The following is a 22448-nucleotide window of genomic DNA, read 5'->3' as shown; positions in this document are numbered from 1 at the left end:
ACCAGGAACTGAACCCACGCCCCTGCACTGGCAGGCAGACTCTCAACCACTGGACCACCAGGGAAGTCTGACTTTGTATTTTTAAAATGTAAAATATCTCATTATTAATCCTTATGTTGATTACATGTTGAATATTTTGGATATGTCATATAATCTCATTGAATAATATTTTGAATATATCAGTTAAATAAAATATATTATGAAAAGACTTTTCATTTTTACTTTCTTTAATGTGGCTACTAGAAATTTTTAAATTATTTAGATATATATATATAGCTTGCATTGTAGAAAACAGTGCTGGTCTGGACTGGAAAATCTACACACACACACACATAATAGGCATATACATGCAGAATTCCCTCCACGCCCCCCACCCTCGTGCATAAAATGATTAATGTCCTCCTTCTAGGCTATGATCTTCTTGTGCTTTGAGAATCAATCAAGCCTTTCTTGACTGACCACATCCCATGACCTAAACCCCAAATACACATATGTGGAAATGAGAGAAGCTACTTTCATTTTTTCAAACAGCTTCCCAGGTGGCACAATGGTACAGAATCCGCCTGACAATGCAGATGCCTAAGACTTGGGTTCGATCCCTGGGTCAGGAGGATTTCCTGGAGTAGGAAATGGCAACCCACTCCAGTATTCTTGCCTGGAGAATTCCATGGACAGAGAAGCCGTGGTGTCCCAAGGAGTCAGATATGACTGAGCGTGCATGCGAGTGAAGGGCCAGTTCTCACTATTGTAAATTGCGTTACCTCCCCACTTGCGGGAAGGAAGGTTATAGCATCAATTCTCTCTGTACAGTCTTATAGAGTCTGCTGCAGAAGTCTTCACTCTTGTTTTCAATTAGTGAGGCCAGCAAGTGTTTGGTGACCAGTCACTCTGCCCACACATGCCATCACTACATTTTGTCCTTTCTGAAAAGCATCCGTTATTTAGCACTTCTTAGTTCCTAAGACTCTAAAACCAGGAGTGTGCTCTCCTTTATAAAGTCAATAATCTTTTAATGTAGGACATCTTAATGTCGAGCGCAAAAGCACAAGAAGGAGGATGAGCTTGAGATGGTGGGAAGAGAAAGTACCTTGGAGGAACCAGGAGCTGGAAGCCTCGTTTCCTCCAGGAGAGCAATTCCCCAGTATAGGCTTCTGGATCATTTCCCCACACACCACCCCCACCCCAGCATTTACCTCATAGGGATACCCTCCCCCAAGGCTGGAAAGAACACAGAGGTGTGCCCAAAGTGACCTAGCAATGAGGGCCTAGAGAGAGCTCCCACCTCTTTTCCCCTAAACCCTGCCTCCTCTCAGACGGAAACCTTCCATGTGAGGAGCACAAACTACACGAAGGGTTGAAGACATTTTGCTGCCTGCAGCTGTCTCCTCAATTGCTGGCTGGGAGGAGGAGTGAGGGGAGTTCATTATAATTCGCTTTTGTGAATGTTTAATATTTCAATTAATATGATTAGCCCCAAGCCTGAATGAGCAGCAGGGCGGCAGGTCTGCTGACAAGACACAGAGTAATGAGATCAACAGGGCCATGGGGTCTTCCTAGGCTCTGTCCTCAGAGGGCGAGATCTGTTTAGCATCTCCATAAATACCAAGATCAGATTAGGAGGCAAGGGAAGGAGCAGCGGGGGTGGGGCGGTGAGCGGAAAGTTACTTTTCAGATGTGTTTGCACTCTTGACTCACTGGCATAGCCACCTCGTATTCTGACCACTCTGGTCAGAATGGTGGTCAGGTGGTCCTCTACCATCTCCCGCCACCCACCCATTTTAGAGGACCCTACAGGGAGGACCTGGACGTTCATACAGTGAAGTATAATCATGTCTGTACACACACACACACACTTTCTCTCTCTCTCAAACATACGCACCTGGCAGAATGTGACTTCAGGCCACAGGAGGGAAGGGTGGAAGGGGGTTAATGAAGGACTGAGCAGTAGAAGGAAGGATATATCTCACCCGGGGCTCAGATGAAGACACCAGAGGAAGAAAAGCCAGGCTCAACCACTCCCTGCATTCCCACTAGGAGATGTGATAGGGGAGTTAAACCCGTGGATTTGGAACCAGACTGTCCAGCCTCCACTCTCAGCTAGCTATATCTCTTTCTAATGCACGACCTTAGGCAATTCATTTAATCTCTCTGTGCCTTGATTTCCTCATCTTTACTGGAAGATAATGATAGAGCCTACATCATAGGGTGGTGCCGAGGGTTAAACAAGTTAGTCAGTATAAAGCACTTGAACAATGCCTAGAACGTGAACCAACACAAGAGCCCTCTAAGCGGTGTTACTATCACTTCCCTTTCCAGAATAGAAGCTGGCCTGCCCAGAGAGCCTAGGAAAGCGGGTGCTGGCATTCAGGTGGGACAGATTTCAGGTTTGGAGACATCAGCCTCATTCTGGGGTGACGAAAGGGTGAAGGAGGCAGGGTGTCCCACAAAAGCTGTGAGCCCTGGTAGGTGAGCACCAGATGGCAGGCAAGGGCTGCCCCCCGTCCAGGAGGTTTGAGGTCAGCAGATACTCTCTGCATTGAGGGGGAGCGGTGAGCAAGCCCAGTGCATGGAGGGGTCAAGCTCCTTCGACATCATCCGGCAGACTGATCTGCAGTAGGGCTGTCTAGGGGAGCACTGGCCCCCAAGTGTGCTTCCGTACGACCTGGCTTGGTCTCAGAGTCCCACTCAAGGAACCTAACTGGGGCAGGGGGTGGAGAAGGAAGGGGTGTTTGGGTCTCCTCTGCACTAAAGGGGAGCTTGACCGTTGTGATTCTGCCCACTGAAGCAATCAGGAATCTACTCTCATCAGAGGTTCTTTGCGTTGACTATTTCTTCAAGAAATATTTGTTAAGCTCCTACTATGTGTAAACAAGACATCGTGCTAGACACTGTGGATGGTAAAATGCTGAATTAAACGGGGTTCTGGTCTTCAAGGAGCTTCCCAGCTAGAAAGCTGTCACCACCCGTGACATTGTCACCACCGGCTGTTACAGCCGCTGCTGCCTCGCTGCCCACGCACGCATTACACACAAACCCCCCAGAGGGCAAGAAGGGGGCGTCAGCAAATGCCAGCAAGATCGAGTTTTCCTTGCTTTCTTTTCTGGAAAACATACAATTCCCTCTCTGTACTCTTCTCACCCTGCTCTCTCTTCCACAACCCCGTTTCTATATTTCTCTCTGGGTCCCTTCTGCCCTTTCCCCCAGGCTCCGTGACCTGCTTCCCTCCCCAGCTACACCCTTCTCCTCACCAGCCCCTAACCTGCCCAACTGTCTCTATGCCCTCTTCTTTCCCCTGATTTTTTTCCTTGGCTCCCCACTCTCAGTCTCCCCAGACGCCGGTTCCCCTCTTTTCCTCCCCCTTGCTCCCCTCTCCTGGGTCTTCTCTTCCAGCACCGGGGACAGCTCCAGCCCCCGGAACAATGGACCCCACCTAAGGGCTCCTCTGTAAATTCTCCATCTTAGTGCCTTGCCCAACTCGTGATTGGGGAGTAAGATGGGGGAAGGGTTATTATCAACAGGACCAGCTGCTCTTCTGGGGGTGGGAAGGGAGTCAGGGAGGAAGGAGACAGAAAGAGGGCGTGGCTCTCGTCTGGATTGTGCGTCCCTCTCCAGGGTAGAGAATTTGTATTCCACCCCTGAGACTGACATCACTGATGTCAGGGGAAAGGAGGTGGGAGTGGGGAGGGGGTGTGGAGGGGGGAGGTTTTTGTTGAGGAGAGCGCGGCCGGAGAGCAGAGCTCCGGGACCCAGGTGACCGGGAAAGCAGGCAGCCCCAGCGGCGGGAGCAGCCAGCAGCAGCCCAGGCCCGGGGACCGGGGTGGGGGTGGGAGGGGGGCTGAGGGGAGGACCTGAAGGGGGGCGACAGGGCCAAAGGGACCCCCGGAGCCCTGCTGCCATCAGAGACCAAGCATCTGGCATCAGGGATCTTCGGACCCAGCAGAAGGACCAGCCACAGGGGAGGTGTCCTCCAGGAAAGCCAAGGAGAACTCCACCTGCCCCACATCAGGAGTGCCCCCCTCCCAGCGCTGCTGGCCACCATACCAGGATCCTCAGCCCTCAGCTCCCATCCCCGTCACCCTCCTCAGGCCCCCCCTGCCCTCCACCTCCAGCTCTCATCTCAACCCCCAGTTCCCAGTGCCTCTGCTACCACCTCGACCCTCCAGGTCTTGGCCACACTGCCCCCCATCCTGGGATCTCTGCCAGCTCTCTGGGAGGGAGATCATTTGTTTGGGCTATGCCCCCTGGTGGCATGACAGTGTCTGCCTAGACCCCTGACCCCTAGCCTTCAACTCCCTGGGCCTCCTTTGTGTGAAGAGCTGCCCCTCTGCTAGCACTGTGGTTGGGGCCACAGGGAAAGCCAGCCTCGGCTGGGCCCCAGCCCCGGCCACTTGCCTCCTTGCTGGGCAGCTCCCCCTGGCCTTCGGGCCTCTCCCTGCTCCCCTCGGCCCCTTCTCCTGGGCCGCCCTGATGAAGGAACCGGATGCCATCAAGCTGTTTGTGGGGCAGATCCCGAGGCACCTGGAGGAAAAGGACCTGAAACCCATCTTTGAACAGTTCGGTCGGATCTTCGAGCTGACTGTCATCAAGGACAAGTACACCGGGCTGCACAAGGGTGAGGGGTCAGGCCAGGCTGGAGAGGCTTCAGGGAGTGGGCTGGGAGGCTGGGTGGAGGGGACAGGCCAGGCTGGAGGGATGGAGTGGCTGGAAAAGGCTGATCTGGAAGGAAAAGAGTTCCTGGGATGGGGAATGTGGATGGAAGAGCTAGAAGAGAACTCAGCTCGGGTGACCAGGGGACTCCAGGTGGAGGACTCAGAAGAGCCTCTTTGGGGTAAGAGTTGTCAAGGGGCTGCAGAGGTGTGGCTCCCCGAGCTGAGGCAGACGATGTGGATGTGTACACAAGGAAGGGTGGAGGAACGAGAGAGCTGGTTTGAGGGACAGAAGGTGGGCAGGGGTGTGTGTGTGAGGGAGGTGTCACGCACAAGAGGAGAGTCTTAGTAGCCTCAGATACTACTGGGACAGAAGTATGGACCCGGGTCATGTGCTCAACCTGGAGAGAGTGGACAGATGTTCATGGACTGGGCAGGGCAGCTCCAGAACTAGAGAGGGGCCTGGAGTGACTGTAGAATGACAGGGGCTGGTGAAGATGCGGGAAGTATAGGGACTGGGAAGTTAAGGGAGCTGGGGGAGAAGAGAGGCCTCAGGGCTGTGCCGCTAAGCAGGGTCAGGCCCAGGGTCAGTCTGGTCCGGGGTCAGGCTTTGGAGAGCCCCTGGTGGTGGAGCTCAAAGGGGCCACACTGCCTCCCCGTCCACCAGCCCAGGGACTCCTGTGCCCCGCTCTTCCCTTCCTTCTCTAGCCTGCTCTCCACCCTCGGAGTTGGAAAGAAAGGAAGAAACAGGGAAAATGGGAGAGGGGAGGGGTGATGACCAAGATGGAGGGAGGTGGAGGCGAAGGAGGAAGGGGAAAGAAGACCAGCTAAGGAAGAGAGGAAACCACAGACACGTACTTGTCTGGAGATCACATGCCCCTTCTCCTCCCCCCACACAAAGCCCCAGCTTCCGACAGCTCAGGCTTCTCTCTCTTCCATCACCTCACCATGGAAGACTCCCGGTCTCGGGGTCTCTGCCCCGTCCTCCTCAGCCCAGAGACTCCTGGGAAGAACATGCACCCCCTCTCAGACACCTCCCCGCCCCAGCAGGCAGAAGGTAGCAAGAAGGGAGCAGCTCCCCAGTCCTCAGGCTCATGGGGAAGGAGAGCCTTTTAGGGAGGGGAGATGGGAACTCACCCCCACCCGGCCTCTCTGCCCCTGCCCCTCCTCAGGATGTGCCTTCCTGACATACTGTGCCCGCGATTCAGCCCTGAAGGCCCAGAGCGCCCTGCACGAACAGAAGACGCTTCCAGGGGTGAGTCCCACTCCAGGGCCAGAGGGCTGAGAAGGGCCGTAGAAGGGGCACCACCTTCCCAAGACACTGAACATATCTTCTGCCTCCTCTGGTCACTAGGAGGTCACTTCCTCCTGGTAGCTCCCCTCCTCCTTGCTGAAGATGCATGCGTTTCTTCCCACTGATATGGAAGGAAAACAGCGATGAGTGGAGTAAACACAACCTTTGCCAGCAGCAGAGGCAGCCCCTTCCCCACCCACCCACCCGCCCCTGGGGCCACATGTAGAGGGAGGACTCGGCTGGCTGGGTGGTGTGAGGAGAAGACTGTGGGCACCAAGTGCAGGGCAGAGCGGGGCAGGAGGCGCTCAGGCACTCTTTCTGGCTCTGGGGAGGAAATCTGACTGTGAGATGGGGGAAGGGTGCTTGCACCCCGAGATGAGCAGCTGGTGCCCGCTGGATGGGCATCTCTGAGCTACTTCTGAGGTTGAACAAGTTCACCTCGTATCTCCTAGGAAAAACCACAGGAACAGTGTCACAGGGCATCAGGGTGGATCAGGGCCTGGTGGGCCTGGGCTGGGAGTAAGCCCTGAGGAGGGGGGCAAGGGGCAACAGGCAAGAGCAGGCAGCCATCAGCATGGAGGATCCGGCCTGACCCCACCGAGCGTGCCTAGGGAGGCAGGGTGGCCTCTAATGTGGCCTCCCTCCTGCAAGGTCAGAGCTCTTTGTCTTCCTCTCAGCCATCCTTGCAGCTCGTCCCAGGCCTGGGTAGGGGGAGGGTGAAGGCAAGAATAACGACTCTCAGACTGCGCCCCCAGTTATTCATCCTGGGGGGAAAGGATGTGCTATTTCTTTTCCGTATCTCTCGGCTTCTGCAGTCTCCCCTGGAAAGTGCCTCTTGAGAGCTAACTCCATCCTTCCCTCCTGCCAATATTTGCTGAACAGTCTGAGTGCTGGAGACACACCTGTCACATCCCCTTCTCCTTCCCTTGTGTGGGAAATGGAGATGCAGCCTGTTTTTCCAGCTCTGCCAGGGAGGGAAATAGACAAAACAGAAGGGAAGAGGGTTGGGGGGAATCCAGGAAAACAGAACTGTCTCCATCACTCCCAACTTCACACCCTCCATGGCTCAGTGACCCTCTGTGGCCCTCGACCCTCAGTATCCCTAGGGAAGCAGATCCACCGCCAGGCCCCGCCTGCACCCACTCTCTTCCCGGCCACGGCCCATGATGTGAAGGGTCTGGGCGTGTGTGAGCAGGCTCAGCTTCTAAGAAGCACGTGTGAGTGTGTGTGTGCTCATTTGTGTGTATCTGTGTGTCTGTGTGTGTGTGCACTCATGTGTGTGTGTGTGTGCTCGTGTGTCTGTGTGTGTTTGTGTTTGGGCACAAGCATCTCCAGGAAGCCTGGTTTCCATTGCATGACCTCACGATCCTCCTTTTTCTTTCTTCTGTGGAAGCCCCGCACAGATCAACAGTTTTCATTTCCATTGCTCTTTCTCTTTTTCTGTTGTCTCCCATCTCAGAATTCCTGTGAAAAGAGGAGTGGGAAGGGCCAAGGGAGGTGGTAGAAAGCAGGGTTGGGGGGTCATGGGTGAGAGAGACGGCAGGGATGGGCAGGAGCCCCTGGGCCATCTATGCCAGCAGGGGGCTTCCTCCCTGGCCCTGTCCCCCTCCAGCCGCCTGTGTGGCTCGGGCATGGCTCCATCCTGGGTATGGAAAGGTGCTGCCTCCTCTTCCTGAGGAAGTAAGGCCTGGGCTCAGAGGTGAGTGAGGAGGGCACCCCAGTGAATAATTGTCCAGCCCTGCCCCAAGCACCCAGGTGATGCTGAGTTCTCACTCTGGCCCCTGCCCCAGATGACAGGATCCAGACGCACCTCACAGAGCTTTCAGTAGGGAATGAGGGATTCTGTCCTCTAATGGGGGGCCCGTGTTGGGGTTTTGGGGGAGCAGACCAGGGCAGCCTAGGAGAGCCAAGCTCGGCCTGATCCTGTGTGCCCCAGGTCTTTTCTCAGCCACCTGCCTTTCTGGCAGCAGTGTTTTCCTTCAGATGAGTGTGCAAGTGTGTGTGTGTGTGTGTGTGTGTGTGTGTGTGTGAATGTATGTGTGTGTCCAGTCTCCAGCTCTGGCACAGCTGTGTTGGGAAGTTCCCCCTACTGTCTAATCTCCATGCTTCCTTCTGCAGGTTCTTTCTTTAATGGGGGCGTTGACACTCTCTCCTTTCCCCCATCTTTGTCACCCCAGAATCTGGAAGGCACTGCCATATTTGGGTGATGCTCAATGCTGCAGAGTTAAAGAATGGGAGCTGGACCTATGGCCATGGAACCCCATTTCCTTCTCTCCTCCCTAAGAGTTCCCAGGAGAGGCTCTGTCACAGGACCCTGAATTCTCTCCGCGAGCATTCTCCCTGTGGCCTCCTGGAGGTGGTGGCATGAAGGACTCCTTTTATCTGGCCTGCCTTTCCTGCTCTACTTGGGCCAAAATCCCATGGCGGGGACATGAGTCCCCCCTTCACCTTACTGTTGGGCAGGAGGATTATGACTCCACGGAGAGGGCCTGTGTGTGACCTGGGACACCGGGCTTGAGTCTGAAGCTGGGAATGGCAGGGCACCAGGCCTCTGCCTTCAGAAAAATTAGATCTGTGGGCATGGAAGTGGGGTCTTTGCTATTGGTGAGAAGGACTTACTTATAAGTGACCATGTTGGTGGGGGTCTTATAGATACTTGGTTGGAGTATAAATAGCCCCTTCTTCTTTGGGAGGCCCTGGGGAGGACTTATCACCTGGCGGGTAGTAGCTAGGGAAGAGAGGCACCCGGCACCTGGTTGCCAGGTAAACAGGGCCCAGCTGGACTCAGGGGAGGGGGCAGGTGTGCCCGAGCTGAGCTAACAAAGGCTGAGCTTCCCACAGGAAGTGCCAGGCCAAGAAGGAGAGGCTGGGAATGGGGCACTGGGGGCTATCAAAGAAGAAGGCTGTCTGCGGGGGAGTGGGGAGAGCCTTCCGTCAACGTGGTCTGTGCTGTGGTCTGTGCACTTGGGTGTTTTTGTGCGAATCTATATCAGCTGTGGATATTTATTGATATGCTATTTTTGTGCCTGGGAGCCTTGCAGGGCAGGAACACCATTCTCTCTCTCTGGATCCCAGGTTCCCCATCCTCAACCAGAACAGCAAATCCCCAGGGTCCTGTTGGGAAGGGTTAGTACTAAGCCTAAGAATTCCCCAAAGCTGTGACTCCAGCACTGTGGCTCGGGTCCTACTGCTCCTGTAGTGCGGTTGAGAGGTTGGCTGCTGAGATGCCCATGAGGGGACTTCCTGGTCACTTAGACCAGAGAACAGAAGAGGAGAGTGAAAGAGCGAGAGGCCTGAGTGGCTGACCACTACCCCTTGCTGCACGCACGCACACACACACACACGCCCTTGAGGAGATTGAGCCTCCGATGGGATAATCCCAGATTGCTGAAGGATAAAGCTGGGGCAGATTGGCCAGAGGATTTCTGTGTCTGTTACCACCCACCCCTGCCAGCTGCTCTCAGATCCAGAGACTAGGGGGAGGGGTGGACAGGGAGAAGGCATTGGTTGAGGCGGGGCCTAGATTGGATCTGGAGCTGAGATACCTCACCTGCAGAGTCCAGCTGGACAGACTGGCATGATCTGCCACCTGGGAACAAGGTGCATGTGAGAAGTGGGCAGGGACAACTATCATTCCTGCACGTCTCTGGGTGATGCGCTGACACATGAAGTCTCAAGGTTAGAATACTAGGGCTGAGGGGAACCTGACTCTAGACCGCCAGATCCAGCCCATTTCACAGATGAGGAAGCTGAGGCTTAGAGGAGAGAAATGTCCAAGGTCACCCAGCTAGTGAGTGGCAGGGCCAGCCCTCAAAGTCTATCTAGTGCTTTTCCTGAGGGTAACTTTGGTCCCACCCTTGGAATGTGGATGAATGGTTACTTCTGTTTATTTTTTTGGCCACAAGAACAAGGGCAGCTCCACCAGCAGGTGAGTGGGGTGACCAGGTGTGGCCCCAACAGTCAAAAACAGCAAAATATATTCAGACCTGAAATAGTGAGTCCTCTCCAGTTCCTAAGATGCTCCCCACCCTGGTGAAGGAGATCAACCTGCAGGAGTCATTCCCAAGTCCTCTCACCAGACAGGAACACAGAGAAGGGAACTGTCTGCATTTCCACCGGAAGCTGAACAAAGGGAGATGCTGCAGGGGTAGGGAGAGCTCAGGAGGACTTCTGGGTGCCCAGAGAATCTCAAAAGAGCACGGGACAGCCGTTCCCCCCCTAGAGCTGTCTTGACAGTGAGACACCAAGGATTTGATCTGGAAGAGGAAGACAGGAGCTTGGACAGCATGGCTTCTGTAGAGCCTACTCAGCGCCTCCCTCCAGAATCAGGAAGCTCTCCTGGGCCCCTCCCCCACCTTTCAGCCCCCACTAAATCCTCCACCCCCAACATACTCTATTCCCACCCCCCTCCCCACTCCTTCTCCGGGTGTGTGGAGCAGCAGAAGTGATGACGTCACCACGGTCGCCAGGGCGACGGGGACGGATAAATCAGGCTGAGTGGGCGGTTGCCATGGCGCGCATTCTCCCGTTGCCACGGAGACTGGGCATCTGCTCCCTTTGTGCTGCCCGAGTGCCTTCCCCCTGGGGTCAAGGGGTATAGGGGGGCAGAAAAAGAGGCAGCCACACCTCCAGGGGTCAGACGGAAGTCGGAGCATCTGTGGGGTCCCCTTCAGTCTAGAGTCTTCTTTGGGGCTTGCTTGATGGGGTGGCCTCTGCTGCTCCTACTTTGTAGAACTGAGGCAGCCTTGCTGAATAGCCCTTGGTTGGGCTCTATCTCAGGACCCGGGTCCTGTGGGCAGCCCGACTCTCCCCCTAAGGAGAGCAGCACCTCTCCTTGGCCAAATCATCTGGGGCCCTACCTGAGCTTGGAGTCCTGCCCCACGAGCACCCTCCTCTCCTTCCTCTCCTTCCTCTCCCTCTAATCCCAAACAAGACTGAACCCCATCCCTTCCTTCCCACCAAGAGTTTAGAGGGCTGGGCCTGGGGCTTACTCCCTCTAGCCTCTCTGCAGGTCCTGGCCTGGGGAGAGCACCTGGGGCAGTCAGAAGTGGTCCCCAGCAGTTCTTTCTCTTCTTTCCTTTAGATGAACAGGCCAATCCAGGTCAAGCCAGCCGACAGCGAGAGCCGAGGAGGTAGGTTCTGTACCTTTGGAAAGGTGGGCATGAATCAGGGTGGCCAGAGGGGATGTGATACAGCCCACTGCTGAGATGGCAAAACTGAGGCCCACAGGGGAGTGTAAGTCAGCCCTTCAGAACCGGGGTGTCCTCTCTATGTAACTGTAGCCTATCCCCCAACCATCCCCGTTTCACTCTCTAGAGCAATTGATCCCCAGGGTGAGGGGAGTCCCAGGGAAGAGCGGAGGTGAAGGGGAGAAGGGAAGGGGTCTCTGCCTGTCCCAGGCTGGAGCAGGGCAGGGAGGTGCCCCCAAGGCCCTGCATCTGCCCCTCCTCCTATGCGCTCCCCGCCAGAAGACCGGAAGCTCTTTGTGGGGATGCTAGGGAAGCAGCAGACAGATGAGGACGTCCGGAAGATGTTCGAGCCCTTCGGCACCATAGACGAGTGCACTGTGCTCCGGGGCCCAGACGGCACCAGCAAAGGTAGCCCGCTGGCACGCCCCCCACCGGGGCCTCCCCCCTGGTTCCATGGGCAACGGGGACCCCGGGGGCACCCTCCAGGGTGGGCACTCACCGCTTCCTCCTCCCTCTTGAACTCTTCAGGCTGCGCCTTCGTGAAGTTCCAGACCCACGCGGAGGCCCAGGCGGCCATCAACACCCTCCACAGCAGCCGGACCCTGCCGGTAAGTCTCACCGCTGCCCTAGCCCTCAGGCCTCTTCCAGCCTCACTGGGCCCAAACCAGACCCTGCCTCAAAGCGGGCAGTCTGTTCTGGATAGGATCTTTGGATTTATTAAAAAAGAATTTTCTAGCAGAAGAATCAAACCTCTTAGGGACCGATTCCCCTTGGAGAGACCATCGCTCTGCCCCTTGTCCCCATGCCCATCCCCCATCTTCAGTCCAAAAGGCCTTGCCCTCCTCTCCAGCCTTCTCCAGCCGTCAGCCCTCTTCACTTTTCACCTCTTCTCCCTCCTCCCCCCCACAGCCCCCACCCCCACTGGCTAGGCATCGGGATGCTTGCTTAGTGGCCCCACGTGCCCTCTACACCTTCACCCTGCTGCCCCACCCCCTCCCCTCACATTGGCAGTGGATTAGCTAGCTGACTCCTCACTCCAGTACTCTTGCCTGGAAAATCCATGGACGGAGGAGCCTGATGCGCTGCAGTCCATGGGGTCGCTAAGAGTCGGACACAACTGAGCAACTTCACTTTTACTTTTCACTTTCATGCATTGGAGAAGGAAATGGCAAGCCACTCCAGTATTCTTGCCTGGAGAATCTCAGGGATGGGGGAGCCTGGTGGGCTGCCGTCTATGAGGTCGCACAGAGTTGGACACGACTGAAGTGACATAGCAGCAGCAGCAGCAGCAGCTAGCTGACTGCTCTCACAGAGGGCTCCCCAGCAGAGCAAACCCCTCAAAAGGAACTAGCTAGCTCCCAAGGAAGTTTGGAGTTTGGTTTCCTCAAACTGCATCAGGTTCTCTAACAGAGGCTGGGCAAGCAGGCACTTAGCAGGGACCTGGGCGAGAGGATACAGCATCAGAGAGAGAAATGCGTTCCAGAGCCCAGGATTCTACAAGGATCCTTGCAAATGTTCCAGGCTAGTTTTTACTTACTAATAGCGTAGGCTGGTATTCAATGTCGAGCTGTGTCCACTGAGCACACCGTGAGGACTGGGACCCCGGGGAGCAGCTACAAGGCAAGACGAGCTTGAGGTTAAACATTTGGTGTAGCTGATCCACCCTGGGGATGATTTCCGGCTCAGGATCTGCATGGAGAGGCCAGGGGTGCCCTTTGCATTCTGGGAGCATCTTCCCCTTTCCAGAACATGGCTTCATATTCCTCGACTTTTCCTGGTCTCTTGCACGACCTGTCATGGGGGGAGGGCAGGATGAAAGCCTCCCCATTTGACATTGGCGCTATGATGGCTGCCCTCCAAACGAGGCCAAGCCAGGGTGGTGGAACTGAGGCCAGGTCCTCAAGGCTCTGGGGAGGAGAGACGCTGACTCCATCCCTCTGACCACGTGTGGGCCGGTGCTCAGGGTGCCTCATCCAGCCTGGTGGTGAAGTTTGCCGACACGGAGAAGGAGCGCGGTCTCCGCCGAATGCAGCAGGTGGCCACCCAGCTGGGCATGTTCAGCCCCATCGCTCTCCAGTTCGGCGCCTACAGCGCCTACACCCAGGCCGTGAGCATCTCCCTCCGGGGTCCTGCCCCCACCTCCCAGTGCCAAGGCCCAGGGTGGAGAGGGGAGCCGGATCAGGGTGCAGGGCCCCAGTCTCCTCCCTTCCTCTGTTCCCAGCTAATGCAGCAGCAGGCGGCCCTGGTGGCGGCTCACAGTGCCTACCTCAGCCCCGTGGCCACCATGGCCGCCGTGCAGATGCAGCACATGGCCGCCGTCAATGCCAACGGCCTCATCGCCACCCCCATCACCCCCTCCTCAGGTAAGGCCCAGGCAGCACACGGGGAGGGGACAGGGTGCAGGTGGGGAGGGGGACACAGGGACCCCATCATCCCCTCCTCAGGTAAGGTCCAGGCAGGGCTGGGCTGGGCTGGGCTGGGCTGGGGTGCCGGAGGCAGCTCATGGGAGCTTCCACATGGTGCAGGTGAGGAGGGGGGCTCAGGGCATCGGGCATCGCTCAGGGAAGCGTGGGGTCTGGGAGGGGTCAGGGGTCAGACAGTAGCCTGCTCCTCCCCTCCGCCTCCAGACTTGCTGACCATTTCTCTGCATCTCTCTGTGTGTGTATCTGCTTTTCTGCCCTGTCTGTGCTGCTTTCTCCTCCCCAGGAACCAGCACGCCTCCTGCCATCGCTGCCACACCTGTCTCTGCCATCCCTGCTGCCCTGGGCGTCAACGGCTACAGCCCAGTGCCCACCCAGCCCACTGGGCAGCCTGCCCCTGACGCTCTATATCCCAACGGGGTTCACCCCTACCCAGGTGGGGTTCTCTGCCCGCCTGCCCACTGTTCTCCTCAGCAACCATCCCCCCTACCACTCTCACTGTGGGCAGTCACGACTCCTCTTTCCTCTCCAGCCTCCGAGGTGACAAGGCGCTTTCTCCTGCTCTGTCACCCAGGGCAGGGATGTTCCTTCCCTGTCTTGGCCAGGGAAGCTGAGGCATACAGAGGCGAGGCAACTTGTCCAGGGTAGCATGGCCAGCCATGACTCAAGTCTCGCTCATGCCAGGCTCTCCCCTCTGCCCATGACTCGGTGCATGTCCACCCTCTCAGTTCACCCCCATGCCCTCCCATGAGGTTCTCCCCCCACTCCTGCCTGGCCTTGGCTCCCAGAAGCACAGGTGGGGCCCCCGCTGCCGGAGCCCCCCTCATGGTCAGCACTGCTCTCCCCAGCCCAGAGCCCCGCGGCCCCCGTGGACCCCCTGCAGCAGGCCTACGCGGGGATGCAGCACTATACAGGTGAGGAGCCCCGGCCTCAGCCAGGGTGGAAGGGTTGAAGAGAGTGAAAGAGGCCTGGGCTTCCTGCTTTCTGCCAGTCGCCCCCTCAGACTTACCTCAGGCCATACCTGCAAGGACACACCTTTATGGGCATGGTCTGAGGCAGCCCTCCCCTGACACCTCTCATCCCTGTCAGCTCCATCCGCCAGCCTCTGGGCAGAGGGGCAGTGTTGGTTAGGAGGGCCAGGGGCAGGGGCATCTCAGGAACCCCATCAACTCTGTCTGTTCTCCACAACTCCCCCCGCCCCCAGCAGCTTACCCAGCAGCCTACAGCCTGGTGGCACCTGCGTTCCCACAGCCTCCTGCTCTGGTGGCCCAGCAGCCCCCGCCACCCCCACAGCAGCAGCAGCAGCAGCAACAGCAGCAGCAGCAACGGGAAGGTGTGGTATGGCCTGGAGTGGGGGGATCCCAGCTAAGAGCTTTCAGGGGGGTGCCCTTGTCGTGGGCTCCAAGGCCACCTCTGGCCCTGTGCGTGGGGATGAGTGGGTAGGGGACAGATGCGGTGGCTGGCACCCTGGCCTACACGTTGGGGGCTGCCTTCCCCGGCCCGTTGCAGTCTGTCTCCCCATCACTGAGCGCCTCCTTCCGTCTCTACTGCCACCCAGGCCCTGACGGCTGCAACATCTTCATCTACCACCTGCCCCAGGAGTTCACGGACTCGGAGATCCTCCAGATGTTTGTCCCCTTTGGCCATGTCATCTCAGCCAAAGTCTTTGTTGACAGAGCCACCAATCAGAGCAAGTGCTTTGGTAAGTACACAACGATCCAAAAGAGAAAATAGGGCGCTTTTTGGCCAGATGAGGACAAGGTCTGATGCGTTTGAAGGCACTTTGGGTTGCAGTGGGTCTTCCCAGGTGGCGCTAGTGGTAAAGAATGCGGCCTGCCAATGCAGGAGACTGTGAGAGACATGGGTTCGATCCCTGGATGGGAAGATCCCTTGGAGGAAGGCATGGCAACCCACTCCAGTATTCTTGACTGATGAATCCTGTGAACAGAGGAGCCTGCCAGGCTACTGTCCTTAGGGTCGCACAGAGTCGGACACGACTGAGCGACTTAGCGTGCACACATGCACATGTCGTTGCAATGGGCCCAGTATTTGAAATCCAGATCATCTAGGAGTCTGAAAGAATCATTTTTTCCACTCCTGATATCCCATACCAGCTGCTGCCCAAGCCCATCCCCTCCTCCAGAAACCACATCTTTCCTCCTTTAAGAGCTGGTCAAATCCATGCTCCAAGAGGACTGGAAGAGGCTCAGAAGCTGGGGTAGTTCAGTTTTCAAAAGGAAGGCTTAGGGAGCAGGGTTTAGTTGTCTTTATTCTTTGAAAGGCTGCTTCAGGGTAGAAAGGGGGTGTACTTGTCCTCTGGGCTTCAGATGTCATTTAGGGTCTAGAGTGGAAGTTTCAAAAGGCAGGTTCTGAGCTATCCAGGCCAAGGAGGGAGCTTCCCCTCAAAGAATGCAGAAAGGAAGGTCCTGGGGTATGCAAGAGGGTGGACTGGACTCATCCACTCAACTACTACTTACTGAAAGCCTCCGGTGTGCTGGGCAGTTTCTGGGCATTTGGGAGACATGGAAAAAGTAGGGTGATTCCAGGAAAGCAAAGGTAGGCCTTGGCCTAAGCTCAGGGGAATGAGGGGGGCTAGGCCAGGCCTTATGATCCTCTCACCTTAGGCTTTGTGAGTTTCGACAATCCAGCCAGCGCCCAGGCTGCCATCCAGGCCATGAACGGTTTCCAGATTGGCATGAAGCGCCTCAAAGTCCAGTTAAAGCGGCCTAAGGATGCCAATCGGCCCTACTGAGGGCACCCAGGTGGGTCCCGCTCCCGTCCTGTCAGCTCTCTAGCCCCTCACACTGCAGCCAGGGCCCCCACCCCTTTTCCCAGCCCCCTCAGGGATGCCCACCCCTGGCTCTGGGCACTTCATGGACCTGGAGCAGCTTCCTCAGCTGCTTTCAATCACCCAGGTCTCTCTCTTTCACTTTCTCTTTCACACACACACACACACACACACACACACACACACGCACACTGTGACCCCAGAGAGAGCCAAGTCTGTATCTATCTGTGTCCACTCCCTAGAACTTCCCCAGTATCTGGTCTCGTTTGTCTGGTCAGTGTCCATGTGTCTATGTGTTTCTCTTTCTGGTTTTCCTTTGGGGTGGAGTAGAATTAGGGGAGTAGGGTTTGGGGACTAGGGGGACTGCTTTAGGGTACTGGAGGGTCCTAAAATCACTGGCTCCTAGAATATCTGTTGTCCTGAGAAGTGGGGACATCAGGTCCTGGTGCCCTGGACCCCAAGTGGTAGCAGTAGACCCAGGGGACAGGGGAGAGTGACAGAACAGATTGGGGGGAGTCTGAGTGCCAGGCCTCTGGGAAGTACCTTTGGTTCAGGTGAGGTGGCTGGAATGCTGGACAGCCTGTGAATTTTACATAACAGGCCCCCTCCTCCCCATTGCCCGCCACCACCCCAACCTCATGGCCACAGAGCTGTGAGCTTTGATTACTTTTGTGTTGTTTAATCTCTTTTGGACCAAACCCCTGAAAAAAACACAACCCAAGAACAATACCCACATTTTCTGTTTTTCCCCCTTTCCCCCCAATCCTGGCTGCTTAACTCCCCCCCACCCTGGGGGCCCCCCAGCCCAGGGCCCGTGTCCATTGTCGGCCGAAGCCCCCATCCCCGGACCCCTGCTCCGGGCCCCTGTAAGTTGCATGGAACGAGCGTGTTGTCTTTGGAGCCGATTGTTTGTTATTTGGGGAGGGGGCCGCGGAGGGAAGCGCCCCCCAGCCCAGGGTCAGGGCCGGGGGCAGCTCGCGGGACGTGCTTGGTCAACAGTGGTTGGTGACTGTGGTCTGTGTTCCGTGCATTTCTCTCTGGCTTTCTTTGTTCCTTTTCTAAAAGGAATGAGAGCACCCCCTAGGGGCTGGGGCGGGTCTCACCCCGTGAGACCGCAGCCCCGGCTCCGCCCCGGCCTGCTCTGCCGCCCTTTTGCGGACGCCCCCTTGCTCTTTTCCAGGTGTCCGTCCCTATACCTCGCCCTCCTTCCTCCGAGTCCCCTCTGCCTGCCTTGTGTCACCTTGTGTCTTTGCCTCTCCTCCTCTGGCCCCTGTCTCCACACCCTCCAGCCTTTCTTCTCACGGGCTGTTTGAGTATTTCCTTCCTAACATCCTTCCGTTTCCGGTATCATCTGCCCCACCCCTCCCATCTCCTCTCCTCCACCCTGGCCCCTTGTCGAATGGCTGGGGGGCCAGACGGTTCAGTTTGGACCGAGGCCTTCCTGATGACCTGCCTTCCTCAGCGCCCCCGGCTCCCTCTGACCCCAGGGCCTGTGACCTGCATCAGCTGCCGTCTTCCCCCCAGCCTCACCTCTGTTTCCTTCCTTCACAGGTCTGGAGACACCAGAGGAAGGGGCGCCTCACCCCTCTCCCCACGGCTGGCCCCGGCCCTCTCTGCACATCCGCCCTGGGCCTTGTCTGGGCTCTGGGGCAAACGCTGCTTCGTGGCCCTGGGGGCACAGGACACCGGCCCACTCCCATCACCCTGCTTCCCCCAAAGGGCCTTTTCCTGCCAGGTGCCCTTTTGGCCTTTTGTGAGGGAGCGTGGACCAGGCTCGAAGGCTCGGGGCTATCTGCCTTCTGCTGAGGCTCCTGTGACAGGCCTCCTGTGCCCAGCTTTCGCACCCGCCTCCCCGACCAGTGGGCCTCGTCTACCTGTATGGCCCGGGAGGGCAGCGGGGGCCTCCGACACGCTCCCCACCCACCTCACCCCAGCCTCTTCCCCACATTAGGGGTTTCTCAGAAGCTGGTTCTCACACTCCCTGCCACCCTCAGCTTGAGGTAGGATAACCCTTAACCCTGGGCTCCCAGCCCTAAAACACTGCCTCCCCTGAGGGCCCCCCTAAGGAGGGTGTTGGGGAGCCCTGAGGGCTGCCTCTCCGCCAGTCAGCCACAGAGACCCTCCTCCTTTCATGAGGAAAAGACCTCCCCCAAACCCCTAAAAATGTTTACAGTCTCTGCTGGTCCCCTCCGTGTAAATACCACTACCACCCGTGCGTTATCCAGCCCGGCCCAGCCCGGACGCTGCCATCTCTCTTTCTGGGAGTTTAGACAATATTTCCCTTGGATTTTTTCTCTCTCTTGATTTCTCCCTTTGCTTTGGGGGGTAACTGGGTATTTGGGAGGAGGGGTGCGGGGCGGGCTCAAAGGGTTTATTACCTGATCATTTTCTTTAGAAAGAGGTTTTAGGGAACAGAAATGGGGTGGGGGGGAGTGGTAAGGGGAGAGTGGGGAGTCAGTTTCAGACACTTCTCTATGCTTAACTTATTTATTTATTGCATTTTACTTTTAAAGAGTTGGTCTTTTCTGTCTAAATAAAGAAAAAAGTTTAAAAGCTTCAAATAAGTGTCTTGGAAGGATGGAGGTAGGGTATCTGGTGCCCACAGGGGGTGGGGGGAGAAGGAGGTACAGAGGGTGAGGTTGGGGAGAGAAAACTCCATGAGGAAGGCCCAGACTTCCTCATAGGAAGTCCTTTGAGCACAGTCTAGGCCTTGATCATGCCTTCATGATCTTGTTCCTCTGCCCTTCTTTTGGGCTTAGTTCTGGAATGCTCTACAGAGCAGGCACAGAAGGGAGAAAGCAGGTCAGCAGGCCTCTTTCCCATAGCCGGACCTGTCCATCTGAAGGCTGAGGACATGCGGCCTCACACTTCAGACCTCCACTTGTCCCTCATTCACATGGGGGAGCTGTGGGATGCTGGGAGCGGAGTGTGCCACCTCCGTTTATAATGCGATTGCTCTGGACCTACCTGGTTCTCTTCTAGGCCCTTAATGTGCATTTCCTCATTTCAACAACCCTATGTTCTTGTTGTTCAGTTGCTCAGTCGTGTCCAGCTCTTTGCTACCCCATGGACTGCAGCATGCCAGGCTTTCCTGTCCTTCACTATCTCCTGGAGTTTGCTCAGCTCAAACTCATGTCCATTGAGTTGATGACATGAGGCAGGATATTATTTTAGACAGGGAAATGGAGGATGTGGAGGTGAGCTCACTTACCCAGCGTCACAGAGTGATGAAGGGATGGTGCAGCAATGGAACCCAGGCCCCAAAGCCCAAGACGCACTTGTTTCACGCCTTCAACCACCTGTCTGTGACCTGAGGCAAAGATCCCAAGAAGTATCTAGCAGGCCAGAGCAGTGACTCCTATCAAGCAGAAAATGGATGCATTTAGCCCTAGGTCTCTCGCTTTTCTAGATTCCACTCTGTAAACTGCTTTTCTGCTGGGGTTCACACAGGTGTTGTCTTCAACTTCACAACATATGGGCCATTTGGTTCTAGGCGGCTACCTGCAACCTCACCCTCATGGCCTTCTACTTATAAACTCGCTCACTTTCCAGCCTAGATCTGGCCTCAGGCCAGAGCTGTTCCGTGAGAGGACAAGGATGAGTGAATCCCCACAACTCACCCCCCATCTATGCTCCCATACTTCTGCCTTTTCTTAAACTGCCCCAAACTAAGAAGAGGCAGAAAGGGAAGTAACATGTGTGGCACTGGAGGGACTATCTGTGGACACTGTTTCAAGAAAAAAACACGTCTCTTGGCTTGGTAAGACAGCAGGGATGGGACTTACTCAGGATTCTGAGCCAAGTCCTCAGCATATGAAATCTCAAACAGAGACATGGGGGTGTGTGTGTGGTCAGAGATGGGATGAGGTGTGCACAAGGAGAATCACCAGAGTTGGAATTAACATTGTGAATTTTCCCCTGAGCTGCTCACTGTGGCTTTGCAACAGTTTCTGGGTCAGAACAGAAAGATGGAAGGTTGGGTTTAAACCAAAAGGCACCTCCAGAGTGATTTACTGACAGCTGGGATCTCCTGAGATTTGGGGACTGGGGGGACTAGGAAGGTCCCCTTCCTGGCATCTTTCCCTTCACACAAACAGGGAAGGCAGCATTCATTGCTTGTCACTGCTTGGTGCTGTCCTGCCTCCTTCAAGGCTGCAGCCAGTTTTTCTCCAGAGAAGCATTAGGCAAGTCAGGTTGAATGATGGGGATGAAGAAGACACAGGGTTCTTCTGAGGAATCAGAACATCTGGACCAAGATTCTCCAGGCCCTTTGATGGCAAAACGAAGGAGGCCACCTGAAACCGAAAAGGGGGCTCCTAACTTTTATGAACACAGATTTTTCAGACAGCATACTGCTTCAAACATAGCAGGAAAGGTATAAAGAAGAGGTAGTTCTGTTAGCTAATGAAGTTCACTAACCTCTCTTCTGAGCAGAAGAGGCCTCAGTAATAAAATGCAGAAGAAACAGGAAATGATGACAACAGGATCACTTACCTTCAAGCCAAACAAGAGGAAACAACATGAATTTCTTCTAAAATAATCAAGTTACTGTTCAAATGTTTATGGCAGCATGAAGAGAAGAGAGAAGGAAAATAAGGCAGAAGAGTGGAGCGGACAGGTTAATAGCAGGGATTGGGGAAGACTTCTAGTTTTAGAGATAAAAAGACATTTAGGAAAATATCCTCAGTTGGGAGGGGCCTGTGGTATGTGGTAAGGGAAAAGTCCCACCATTCCTTCAGTGCATTCCCATCCCATCTGTATTTTCAGATCTTTAAAATATATGAATGTAATACAAGGTGTCTCGCTTCTTTAGGGTTGGACTCTTCAGTAGCTTGAGTCCCTCTATGATTTTCAGGCTCTCCAATGTCTTTTCATTCTCCTGCTAAAATTTCCAAGGCTTTCACAGCCTTGGCCGCTGGAGTTTGTGACTGAAGCAATTCTCACTCTTGGCCAAGCAAACTTCATTCCCTTTTCCAAATTTGAGAACTTGAGCAGCCCTGGCTCAAGCTCCCAGCTGTTAGATTCTCCCCTCTCTGGCTCCTCTTTCAGTCTATCTTCCTGATAAGTCGGCTTCCTCTTGCTCCTCATAAATGGGGTTGCATCTTCTCTTTACTCAAAGATGATGACGGCCGGATACATGTTTCTAACCTGCTGTTTCTCCTGAACTCCGTTTTGGTGGTGCCTTTCCTCCCTCCGTCCTCCTTACCAGTAGAGCCTCACTGTGAACTGGCCCGGCCCAAACTGCAATCACACCGTTGCTCTCATGTCTCAGATCCAACCCAACTGCAAAGCCCTACCGGCTCGCTCTCACTCACGTCTGTTTCTCCATCTCACCGCCATCAGCACTGTCCAGGTTCTCCTCACCCACCGGAGATCTAGTTTCCTCCCCACCCATCTCCACATCTCCCCTCCTGTTCTCCAGAGAAGTCATCCATCTTCTACAAATTCATTCACAGATATCTACTCTGCCTTGTTCATCTGCCATGTCCCCACCATCCTAATCAGTGCCCAGAACATTAGGAGGTGCTCGGTAAATAGGAAATAGCTGCCAGACACCTGTATCTAGATTTCTCACACACACCAAAATTGTAACAGGTCCAAAGCTAAAATATTTTCTTTCCCAAAGTTTCACATCTTAAATATATCCATTTGCCACTGAGCCATGAAACCTTGAGAATCTTTTACTACTCTCAAGTATACTCAATGTTTAATGCTAAATCATAAATGATTTTCCTTCCATAGTTTTTTCATATTCATTTCCCTCATTTCAAGTTATTACTGCATCCACTTACTAATCAAGAGAGTCTCCTACTAACTGATCCCTCTGTATGTATTCTGCAACATCAAAGTTTCTCAACTGCAGCTGATGAAAGATGAAACTTCTCTTTTTTATTTTTTGGCCATGCTGTGCGGTTTCTGGGGTGTTTGTTAGTTCTCCAATCAGGGTCTGAACCTGGGTCCTCAGCAATGAGAGCATGGAGTCCTAACCGGGGGGGATCACTGGGGAAATTCTCTTTTAAAAAAAAAAAAGTAGAGATTTTACCTGGCATTCAAGGCTCTTCAGAGGCTTATCTTCCATTTTAGTCCTATACACACCTTAAATTCTAATCA

General features: G+C 55.1%; 1 protein-coding gene across 5 annotated transcripts; it reads left to right on the top strand.

The window, feature by feature from the left end:
• CELF3 (CUGBP, Elav-like family member 3) lies at positions 3685-18898 on the top strand. Of its 5 annotated transcripts, XM_018046090.1 has the most exons (14): positions 3709-3750; positions 4507-4612; positions 5819-5901; positions 11024-11072; positions 11409-11537; positions 11658-11737; positions 13093-13236; positions 13351-13492; positions 13836-13985; positions 14398-14463; positions 14754-14882; positions 15108-15251; positions 16174-16311; positions 17889-18895. In XM_018046090.1, exons 4-13 carry the CDS (start codon positions 11024-11026, stop codon positions 16299-16301), a joined length of 1161 nt encoding a protein of 386 aa, XP_017901579.1. In that variant the 5' UTR covers positions 3709-3750; positions 4507-4612; positions 5819-5901; the 3' UTR covers positions 16302-16311; positions 17889-18895. The 5 variants fall into 5 exon arrangements, with proteins under 5 accessions (XP_017901575.1, XP_017901576.1, XP_017901574.1 ...); XM_018046086.1 differs by having other exon boundaries at positions 3685-4612; positions 14757-14882; positions 17889-18898; XM_018046087.1 differs by having other exon boundaries at positions 3685-4612; positions 11412-11537.

This window comes from Capra hircus, chromosome 3 (genome assembly GCF_001704415.2).
Source record: "Capra hircus breed San Clemente chromosome 3, ASM170441v1, whole genome shotgun sequence".
NCBI lineage: Eukaryota > Metazoa > Chordata > Mammalia > Artiodactyla > Bovidae > Capra > Capra hircus.
The sequence above is the reverse complement of the archived record's forward strand: the minus strand, read 5'-3'. Positions and strand labels throughout refer to the sequence as shown.